General features: G+C 35.1%; 2 protein-coding genes across 11 annotated transcripts in view; one reads left to right on the top strand and one right to left on the bottom strand.

Annotated features, from left to right (window-relative positions):
• Positions 1 to 2,654, top strand: part of CCDC125 (coiled-coil domain containing 125) — a 31,138-nt gene extending 28,484 nt beyond the window's left edge. For both annotated transcript variants that reach the window (XM_042987781.1, XM_007079880.3), the window contains exons 11-12: positions 565 to 701; positions 1,565 to 2,654. In XM_042987781.1, coding sequence (XP_042843715.1) covers positions 565 to 701; positions 1,565 to 1,873 — 446 coding nt within the window. In that variant the 3' untranslated portion in view covers positions 1,874 to 2,654. The remainder of the gene's footprint in view (positions 1 to 564; positions 702 to 1,564) is intronic.
• CDK7 (cyclin dependent kinase 7) overlaps positions 1 to 11,808 on the bottom strand; it is a 62,391-nt gene that overhangs the window by 20,554 nt on the left and 30,029 nt on the right. For 5 of the 9 annotated variants that reach the window (XM_015536567.2, XM_015536566.2, XM_042987797.1 and 2 more), the window contains exons 10-11: positions 9,483 to 9,632; positions 6,182 to 6,329 (exon numbers count right to left, since the gene is read on the bottom strand). In XM_015536567.2, coding sequence (XP_015392053.1) covers positions 6,182 to 6,329; positions 9,483 to 9,632 — 298 coding nt within the window. Of the gene's footprint in view, positions 1 to 686; positions 940 to 965; positions 1,366 to 5,546; positions 5,745 to 6,181; positions 6,330 to 9,482; positions 9,633 to 11,808 lie in introns of those variants that run through there. The other 4 variants (XM_042987815.1, XM_007079876.3, XM_007079878.3 and 1 more) reach the window with 3 other exon arrangements.

Genomic DNA, 11,808 nt, shown 5'->3' with positions numbered 1-11,808 from the left:
TTATTCTCATTCTAGAGTGAAGAAAAAAAGCACGGAGACCTTGTCCAAGGTCACTGAGTACGGGGCTAAATGAGGATTCAAGTCCAGGTCTTTCTCCTCTAATGCAGGATTTGCATGGTTTAGAGACCACTTGTGGTCTGCAGACATGTTTTGTTGGGTCTACATAGCGTTGTCAAATAATGTTGGTAAGTGGCTGACATTTAACACTGGAAGACTTCACACACACATCTGGATTGCTGCTTCCTCTGGAAGACTGAGATGATCTGGTAATGTGGGCTGCATGCTCTCTCAAGGGAAGCTATCGCTGGGAGCCGAGGAGTAGAGCGGCAGGCAGGGCATTGCTCTGGGTCCTTACACTGTGACCCACTCAACCTCCGTTTGCCATCCTGCCTCTCAAGTCTGTGTTCTCTTCCCACTACACTGATGTCTGACTCACCAGACTTCTCCAGAAGAGAACCACCTCTTGACTGATTTACAAATGAATTATCCTTGGTTCAGACTTACCTCTTTTCCTGGAAGTATATGAGTGAGGGTTTTTATGTTTCAGTTGATTTGCATGTTCAGTTTTAGGATTACCATCACAAGGAAGTAAGAAGACCTTAGGGCAGAAACTGTTGGGTATGCTCCCTTCAGAAAACAGTTCTAAGAAGACTGAAGACCAGGATAATCCTCAGGAAGTCTTTAAGATGCTAACAGAGTTGGTCAGTGTTTTTGCTTTCTCTTGTTAGAAGTTGTGGTTAAGCTAATCTTTTTGTTTCCTATTAATTCAACTCTTTTTTTAAAAATTCCGTTCTTCAGTACTCCGTACTTGCCTTTTATGCCCTTTTCTCAGCTGAGGTATACCATCCTCCAGTTTTGATCTTCATCTCCTTAAATTCCCTGCATGCTCTTCCCACTTCTCCCATCCATGTTCTTCCTGTACAAGTTAAAGCTTCACCTCTGAAAAGAGGGGGCTCCCTGTAATTAACTGCAGGTACCTCTGTCATCTGCATTTACACATACATTCCATGACAAGACCTTTTACTTAATTCAGGAATTTTTAAAATGTACAAGGCAACTTTCTCACACATTATATCTTGAATCATTATCCCTATTTCATATGACTAAACTAAAAGACTCATGCTATATGAACATACTTATCTATACAAGAGGGTTAAAGTCATTTATTCACATATAAATATATTTTAAAAATTTCACATATAAAGAACTTAAGCCTTCTCTTGCAGGGGTAATTACATATTGATATTATTTATACACACACACACACACACACACACACACACACACACACACCCCACGTGTATGTTTTTCCTCTCTCTTCAGATGACCTACAAAAGTTTCAGCAGAAGGAAACTTCTGTTCTTCCTTAAAAAAAAAAAAAGTCCTCAGTAATGTGTAGCATAATACTTGGGGATTGCTAGATTAACTTATTTAATTAATGTATTTACATTGACTGACTTAACAGATTGAAGACAGAACATTCTGAGAAAAAGTCTTCTGATTATAGCTCTATATGCTGTGATTTATTGACTAACTGGCATATTTTTACTTTTTGTCCAAGTAGTTGAATGACAAAGAAGAAGCTTTGGCTCATCAAAGAAAAGTTAGTTACATGCTTGCTCGGGCATTAGAAGAGAAAGACACCACCTCAAATGACAATAAGGAAAAAAATCTTGTGAAAGACAATTTTCCATTAAAAAATGCATGGGGGAAAGCTTCAGAATTCCCTGTACTGCATGATCCTGTGTTTTCAAGTGTTCACATTTTAAGTTCTGCGGGCTGTCTTTGTTCAATCCAGCACCCTCACAGAGATCAGCACTGCACAAGAACTCTCAAAAGATCCTGTTCTTTGCCATCAAATATCATGTTTTGAAGATAAATCAGTTGAAATCAGACCTGAGAGCTGTTTATATTATGACACTTTAAAAAAGGACTGTACAAATGTTGCTACATCTTCAGAAGTTATATGTTTTATGGGTATTTCTAAGTTTTAGAAGGTAGCTTAAATACTCAAATGTTTTCTACAAGAAATTTATTAATATTCTGTGTTGATGGATTTTATAAATTACATTAGTATGCTTTATTAAATTTTCAGTATTTGCCAACATCTTAAAAACAAGAAAGTGATTTCTGAGAAAAAATATTAAACTATTTTGATTGACTAAAGGGATCTTTGGCTTAAGCAACAATATAAATTAATGCTCTAAGAAATAACAATGCCTAGGAGTGGCTGCATGATAATTTTTGAAATACATGTATCTTGTTTTATTGCTATTTTTCAGGATTTTCATTTGCCAGAGAAAGGTTACAACTAATAATTTCCTTAAGTTAACTTCAATAAAAAAGTTATCATGGTGGGACTTTGGCAGAAGTATATTCAAAGCATTGCTAGTTACCTTTATAGCTTCTTTTTTTGTTGGTGTGATGACACTTTGGAGCCAGAACTGTGCAGAATTCTAGCACTCACACCATTCTTTGGTTTTGATGCTGAATTTTAAGGTATTGCGTAAAATCTTTAATACCTTCTGGGAATGTTGCTATATTAGTAATATCACAATTATGCCAAAGGAAATGCATTACACTGTCAGAAGTTTTAGAAGTTTTGTAAAACTTTAGTTATGATCTCTAGTAAAAAAAAAAAAAAAAAAAAAAAAAAAGATATATGGCTACATTGAATACTACTTATAGATGAGGTAACAACAGGGTAAAATGAAGTAACAATATAAAATAGAAACCATTTATAGTTGTGTTAAAGCAAGAACATTTAGTTGGCTTTAATAAATATTAATAAAAGATGAACTTTGGCAAATAAATTTTGAAAAAAGGAGTAATGATGAGGAACTACTGTTATTAGACATTAAATTGCATTCTCCTGGTAGTAATATAAAGATACATTATTTAAAATAGTGTGGTACCAACAGGTCAATGGAATATGATAAAGAATATACACAGAACTAATACATATAATAACTTAATATGAAATAAAAGGTAAGGAAAGCAAAGATTTGGGCATGTTCAATAATATCTAAGTGTAAAAAACAGTAAAAGCTAGAAATGTTCTTTTTTAATGTGTGTATATGTGTATTATATAAAATGCAGATGCTTAAACTGCTAAAATTTGGAATACTCCCCAAATGACAGAGAATCTAAATCAACAGTTCACAAAGAGGGATTATATATGGTAAGCAAATGTGAGGAACTATTCAACAACAGTAGACGTTTAAAAAAAGTAAATGATAATGAGATACCAAATTAGGAAAGATCACAAAGATTACGTGAGTGCTAGAGATGATGAGGGGAAACAAATACTTTCATACAGTGTTGATGACCGTGTATATTTGAGAACCTGCATTCAATTTTGGGGGCATATAACTCAGAAGTGAAATTGCTAGATCATATGAAAATGCCTTTAAAATTCTTTTAAGCAAAGACTACAGTTTGTCATAGCAGCTACACCACTTTACATTCCAACCAGTAGTACACAAGGGTCCTAATTTCTCCATATCCTCACCAACACTTACTACTTTCTATGATTTTTTTTTTTTATATATAGTAGTGATCCTAATGTGTATGAAGGGGTATGTCACCGTGGTTTTGACTTGCATTTCCCTAATGATTAGTGATGTTGAGCATCTTTTACATGCTTATTGGCCATTTCTAGATCATCTTTGGTGAAATGTCTATTCAAGTCCTTTGCCCATTTTTTAAAATATTTTATTGTTGAGTTATCTTTTATCAGATATATGATTTGCAAATATATTCTTCTGTTCTTTTCACTGTGTTGCTTAACACTCCTGTGATACATACAAGTTTTAAATGCTGACGTAGTCCAGTGTCTTTTTTTTTTTTCTTTTTTCAGAGAGAGAGAGCACGTGAGCAAGGGGCAGGGAGACAGGGACGGGGAGAGAGAATTTCAAGCAGGCTCCACACACAGTGCAGAACCCAACACAGAGCTCCATCTCATGACCCATCATGACCTGAGCCAAAATCAAGAGACAGACACTTAACCCACTAAGCCACTCAGATGCCCTATGTCTTTTTCCCCCCCACTTTTCTTGCCTGTGTTTTGGGGTCCTATCCAGGAAGTCCTTGCCAAATCTAATGTCATGAAGCTTTTCCTCTATATTTTCTTCTAAGAGTTGTTACAGTTTTAGGTCTTGAGTTTAGGTCTTTGATCCAATTGAGTTAGTTTTTATATATGGAGTAAGATAAGGGGAAGTATACTTCGTACGCAGCAAGGAGCCCAGTGTGGGGCTTGAATTCACCACTTTGAGATCAAAAGCTGAAATCAAGAGTCAGATGCTTAACTGACTGATCCACCCAGGCACCTGGGATGGGGTGGGGTGGGGTGTGGAGAGTTCTTCATTTTTAAGAACTGAATAGCTATTGGGAACACAGTGGAAATATGGCAATATCAACATTATTGAAAATACATACTTTACGATTCCCCCAGGTACTGCTATAAAGAGATTAAAATCCCAAGTAAATTGACCTTAATATATGGATAATCCAATCAGGTGACCTTTTTTTTTTTTTTTTTTTTTTTTGAGACAGCAGACTTCCCTTTTTGGTAGCAGACAAGAAAACCAAAAAGATTCTAAGCACGGCTGCTGGCTTACAGATGGAGAATGCCATGTGACAAGGCATGTGGACTGTCTTAGGAAGCTGGGAAAAGCCTTGGCTGACAGCTAACAGGGACAGAAAGCATGTGCATTAAAATCACACGAACTGAATAAGCATAGAAGCAGATTCTCCTCTAGAAACTCAGATAAGAGTCCAGTTCAATGGACACCTTGATTTTGACCTATGTGAAAACCACTGTTGAGCCAGGTCAGATATCTCTGGCTTATAGAACTATGAGCTAGTAAATTTGTGTTACTTTATGCTGATACACTTACGGTAATTTTTATACAGGAAAGAAAAATAACAGTCCATAAATAAAGCATAAGAATGTAGTGTTGTATACATAAGATAGATGTATGTTTATATATTAGATGGCTGTTAAATAAATTAGATATATATGTATTAACATGGAAGAAATAAAAAAAGCTTTGAGTAAAAATAAATTATAGTATGAGATAGCCTATCATTCATATAAAACTTGGAGACTCAAAACAATACTGTATATTACTACATGCATTTTTATAAAATAGCAGGATAAAATCATGGAAAGACCCTCATTTCCTGAGAGTCGCTTCCCTTTTGGGAAGCCAAAAAGGAAAAGAATGGAATGGCATATTAAAGGGACCTCAATTTCATTTGTAGTTTTATCTTTTTTTTCCTATTTAGTATATTAACATTTGTTAACTCTAGGTCGTAGGTATATGCTACATTACTACTACTGCTTCCATTTTTAAATACTACCTCTACCCCTACTACCCTATTTTTAAATACTACTATAAATCTGTGAAGCTAGACGGGCCAGGTCATCAAAATAACTGATGATTATTTTTATTAAGGTTTCCTTAATGAATTTTCAATTCTACGTTTCAGAGAATTGAATTTAATCTTACTTTTGCACTCTCATCAGAAAAATCAGAATTAAGTTTGTTTTAAAATACATTTAATAAAAATAATCCAGTTTTACATATTTTACATGTGTAGAATATTTACAAATTCCTTCTACAGCATTCACTTAACGTTTACTATTTTTCCATTAATTGCCTTTTGGACTATTTCCTTCAGTAGTAAAATACTGTCCAGTGATCTTTGTAACTAAAAAATTAGCTTCTTGGGTAATCCTCCTAGGTGAAAAAAAAATGAGGTTGTTCACATTTAATCTTATGGCAATTCTAACCAGTCATTGCATCCAACTACATCCAATATATTTTACTTGCTTTGATTTGCTAATAGCACTTGTTAAACATTAAGCATGTAGTATACCGATAAAAATTTATGAAGAAAATAAGGCACACATTGATAGTTCGTGCAACGCTGAGGTATACTCAGAGTATACTTTTTCCATGAGTCAAAAGTATACCACATCCTTTTAAAATGTTTGGTTTAATTATTTTCAATGGAAACAAATATGGCTAAAATACCACATTCTCTACCATACACTTAAAAAAAAGCAAACAGCTCACAATCTACATGTCTTAGCTGCCCCTCAGTCACTAGCTATACATTACCTACTTGGAGTTTTCTGAATTCATTTCATTTCTTATGAAAATGAAAGTTTTACCTTGTTCCAAGGCCTGTGTTCGCTTCCGTTTTGTTGCTACAGCTGGATTTGACTGTTCCTTTAAAGTTTCCAGTGGACAGTTTGGTCTTGGCAGCTGACATCCAGGTGTTGGCCCTGGCCGATTACTGAAATACTTAGTTTTCAATGCCTTTAAAGAAAAGATACCAAAGAAAGTAGGGTTTTAAGTAAGTATCTGAACTGTTTATGAAAATCAAAACACCAGAATTATTGAGAACATTAAAAACACTATGTGAATGCCCCACTTCCAACATGAAATTAATCTCAAGAATTTGGATGAGCAAATTACTACAAAGAAACATATAATGGTTTAAGATTGGTTGAAAATTTCATTACCTTAAGAAAAAGAGACAACCTTGTAATTTTTCTACAGTGAACAGCCTTTATATTAAATATGAAATATCCCTAGTTAAGACATGTATAATTCAGCTCTCTATACATAAGGGGCTCTATAGTTCAACATGTAAAGACAGAAACTTGCTTAAAAAGAACTTCAAAGTCTGTCACAACATGTATGTGTATTCAAATTCCAAAGCCTGTAAATACAGATTTTTTTTAAAGTTTTTTAAAAGACGCAACAGGCTGGTAACAATGTACTAAAATCCAACAATTTACCACAATTAAAAATTTTACTGGGAATGAACTGAACAAGGTTATTTCTACATAATACCTGGTCAATGTTCTATTCTATGACATGATACTTTCTTTACTTTGGTCCTGAATTCCAATAAAAATAGTTTTATTCTAAATGACAAATTTGTCAAGTTCATACATTATTTGCATAGTACAGCTCAATAGGCACAAAAATTCCTTTTCAATAATCTTTTCAGGAATATAAAGAAATTCATACAAACTTTTCAAGCATTTCCTCTCACAACATTATTTTACACTATTTGCAGTGACAATTTAGATTCCTTACTTCAAGAGAGTTGCATTTCTAAAGTATGCTTCCAAATCAGCAGTTCCCTAAGTAAATTAAGCTAATCCTGAGCTATCAGAGATTTAAGAAAGGGAGACTATCTCATTGCAACTTTAAGACAGATATCCATGAGTCAAAACCCATTTTAAAAAATTCATTCTGGGGCACCTGGGTGGCTCAGTCAGTTAAGCATCCGACTTCAGCTCAGGTCATGATCTCACAGTTTGTGGGTTTGAGCCCACCATTGGGCTCTATGCTAACAGCTCAGAGCCTGAAGCCTGCTTCAGGTTCTCTCTCCCACTTGCGTGCGTGTTCTCTCTCAAAAACAAATATTTAAAAAATTAAAAAATAAACATTAAAGAATTTTTAAGTAAAAAAATTCTATCAAAATATAACCCAAATAAGTTGTACAACTAGTATTTTTCTATAAATTTTTATTTACATGTTTTATATTTTGATTTTTACTATTAATGAAAACAACTTTCTAGATAATCTGACCTTATCTCAAATTTCTTATGATGAAGGTACTGTGTGTGTGTGTGTGTGTGTGTGTGTGTGTGTGTGTAAAGGTTAACGATAAGGTACTTATTTGAAATGAGAAGAGTGCTTCTAATCGTAAAATATCTAGCATGTATGTATGAAGGTAACACGTACTGCCAAAAAGAGAAGGCCTATAGAAGTAAATGCATTAAACAATGATCTGGTAGTCTGTAATAAACTTAAGCGAAAAAATATCTATTTTATATTCTTGGTATATTGTGCGTAGATATGAAGACTTGTGACATTTCATTTAAATCAGGGTCTTACTTTACGAAGCCAAATCATTGTACTGTGTGGCATTTCTACACTTCCCTGCCACAATTTAAAAAAAAAAAAAACTTTTTTTTTAGTGTTTAATTATTTTTGAGAAAGAGAGACAAAGCCCAAGCACAGGAGGAGCACAGAAAGGAGACACAGAATCCGAAGCAGGCTCCAGACTCTGAGCTGTCAGCACAGAGCCCAACACAGGGCTCAAACCCATGAACTGTGAGATCATGACCTGAGCTGAAATCAGATGCTCAACCCACTGAGCCACCCAGGCACCCCTCCCTGCCCCAATTTTAAGTGTTTGTGACACTAATCTTTTTTTGTTTTGTGCTTGTTTTTAAAACAAAGACAATGGATTTTTTTCTTTCAAAATCTAATGTTCTTTTGTTTTTGTGTTGGACAGTATTTCTTCCTTCTTATGGAAAAGCAGATATTCTTGGTCTTCTAATTTTTTTGAGTTTGATTCTTATTTCCCTTAAGTTAGGGTCAGTATCGATGTCTGTTCTATTCAGATTATCTTTCTGTCTCTTGTAAGCATACAGTTTTTTCTATTTTCAGGGCACCTGGCTCGCTCAGTCAGAACAGCATGTGACTCTTGGATCTCAGGATTTTTAGTTCAAGCCCCACACTGGGTACAGAGATTACTTAAAATCTTTAGGGGTGACTGGGTGGCTCAGTCAGTTAAGCATCCAACTCAGGATCTCACAGTTTATAGGATCAAGCCCCGCATTGGGCTCCACACCGGCAGCACCAAGCCTGCTTAGGATTCTCTCTCCCCGCCCTCTCTCTCTGTCCCTCCCCCGATTCTGATTGCTCCCTCTCTAAAATAAAGCAACTTTAAAATAAAATAAAATCTGGGGTGCCTGGGTGGCTCAGTTGATTAAGCATCTAACTTGGCTCAGGTCGTAATCTCACAGTCTGTGAGTTCAAGGCCCACATTGGGCTCTGTGCTGAAAGCTTGGAGCCTGGAACCTGCTTTGGATTCTCTATGTCCCTCTCTCTGCCCTTCCCCTGCTCGAGCTCTGTCTCTCAAAAATAAATAAATAAACATTGAAATAAATAAATAAAATTAAATAAAATCTTTAAGAAAGAAAAAGAAGGAACTATACCATTTTCTCCCCATTATCACTTTCTGACTATGACAATGATCAGCATGCATACCGAGACTACATTTCATGGGGAAAAAAAACCAGAACACTTTTGGCATTAGGCTTGGCATTAATTGAAATATCATTATTTTAACAAGTACAAAGCCATTCTTATTGTTTCTTCTCTAGGTAAGCTACTTGAAAGCCAATTAATTATGAAATAAATACGTATTTATACGTTCCTAAGCAAAAGTAAACTCTCTTGTTGCATATGCATGATGTAGTTTAATACCAGTCTGAATGGGGCTTGTAGCTTAGGTACAAGATAAAACTTATAACTCCTTAAAACAAAAACACATCTTTACAGTATTTAAAGAATGTTAGAAAATCTTATGATACTCTATTTTATCAGTGTCAGAGTTAAGATTATCCTCATATTTCCTAATATAAGAAAGATATGCTAAAATACCTGTGTGGCTGTAATTCGAGTACATGGGTTAAATAAAAATAAGCCTTGTATGAGATCTAACAAGTCGTCTCCTGCTGCAATGAAGATGTGTTGTAACGGGATTCCAGGAAAACTCTTAAATGTCACGAAATCTGGAAGACTACACATGTCCTGTAAAAATATTTATAATTCAAACTTAAGGACTGAAAGTCATATACATCTCAAATGAAGAACTAAAACTGTCAAATGATCTATCTAGAAAATTCCAAGAAATCTATTTAAAAACTCCTAAAATTACTGAGTAAAGCAAGGTTAGAGGATACAGGATAAAGACACAAAAATCGATTGTGGTTCTATATACTGGTAACAAACGTGGATACTGAAATTTAAAATGCCATTTAGAATAATTCAAAAAGAATAATCAAATACATGAAAATCTAACAAAACACATAGGACACTTATACTAAAAGCTACATAACTGAGGTGCCTGCCTGGTTTAGTTGGTGGAGTGCTCAACTCTTGATCTTACAACAGAGTTCTAAGTTCGAGATGCAAGTTGGGTGTAGAAACTAATTAAAAATAAAATCTTAAAAAAAAAAATGATGAGGCCTGTCCTATTCATGGATTTGGAGATTCAATTTTGTAAGGATGAGAATTCTCCTCAAAATGATATATGGAGTTGAAGGGAATTCTTACCAAAATTCTGACAAAATCACTTTAGATTATTCTAAAATGTATGTGGGAAGGCAAAAGAACTGTCATAGCTATAACAAGTTTGAAAAACAACAAAAGTGGAGGAATCAATCTACCTGATTTCAACACTTAATGCATAGCTACTTTAATTAAGACTGTGGCATTAAGCAGAAGGACAGGTATAGATCAAAGGAACACAAGATAGAACCCAGAAACAGATCCCCACAAATATGCCCAACTGATTGTTTTGATATATTGTCTTATTTTATTCAAATAATAAACCAAATATAAACAGATGTTAAAGACTGGTCTTTAAACATTCTAGTCAACAATGCCATGCTTGCCTATGATCTCAAAGACATAAAACTATATCCACACATCAGTGGTCACCAAAACATTCAGCCTGTGAGGCTGTTTGAGAACTCTTTTGACTATTTTTTCCAAGCTCTGAGTAACTCCAGGAATCTAAGCAGGGATAAGAGGAACCAGCTCAATCTTGGCATACTGCCAAAATGTGGCCAATCAAGCTTTAAGTGTCCACCAGCACCTGGGCCTTCTCCAGGTTACCAACAAATTAGTCCATGGTTCCAGGATGGAAAGTCCACTGCCCCAGACAGCTGATGAGTCTACCCAACTGACTTTTTTTTTTTTATGTTTATTTTTGAGAGAGAGACAATGTAAGCAGGGGAGGGACAGAGAGAGAGAGAGAGGGAGACACAGAATCCGAAGCAGGCTCCAGGCTCTGAGCTGTCAGCACAGAGCCCGACTTGAACCCATGAAGTGGGAGATCATGACCCGAGCCAAAGTCGGGACTGTGAACCGACTGAGCTATCCAGGCGCCAACTGATTTTTGACAACAATGCAAAGCAATTCGATGGAAAGATAGTCTTTTCAACAAATGGTGCTAAACCAACTGGACCATACACAGGCCAAAAAAAAAAAAAAAAAGACCTTTGATCAAAGTCTCACACCTCATACAAAAATTAACTCAAAAAGGATCACATACTGAAATGACAAATGTAAAACTATAAAACTATTTATAGTTTTAACTTTTTTTATAGTTTTGTTGAAAAATCTTTGAGACAGGCAAAGAGTTCTTTAACTTGACATCAAAACAAGGATTTGTAAAAGGACAAACTGATAAAATAGATTTCATCAGAATTAAAAACCAAACAATCCAATCACAAAATGGGGACCTGGCTGGCTCAGTGGGTAGAGCATGTAACTCTTGATTTCAGGATGGTGAGTGAGTTCGAGCCCTATGTTAGGTACAAAGATTACTTTAAAAAATCTTAAAATACAATTCATTAAAAAAATGGGAAAAAAACATGAAGAGACACTTAACTAAAGATATACAGATGGCCAATAAGCACATGAAAACATATCCAACACCATCAGTTATTAGGGAAATAATTAAAATCACAATGAACTGTCACTACACAACCATCAGAACACTTGAAATAAAAAAGTGACAACACCAAATGCTGGAGAGGATGCAGAGAAAATGGGTTACTCATTTATGGCTGGTAAGAATATAAAATGGTACAGCCAGTCTGAAAAACAAATTAGCAGTTTTTTAAATTAACTACACAGCTACCATAGAGCTCAGCAACTGCTCTCCTGAGCATTTAGTCTAGAGAAATAAAGGCTTATT

This window comes from Panthera tigris, chromosome A1 (genome assembly GCF_018350195.1).
Source record: "Panthera tigris isolate Pti1 chromosome A1, P.tigris_Pti1_mat1.1, whole genome shotgun sequence".
NCBI classification, from domain to species: Eukaryota; Metazoa; Chordata; class Mammalia; order Carnivora; family Felidae; genus Panthera; species Panthera tigris.
The sequence above is the reverse complement of the archived record's forward strand: the minus strand, read 5'-3'. Positions and strand labels throughout refer to the sequence as shown.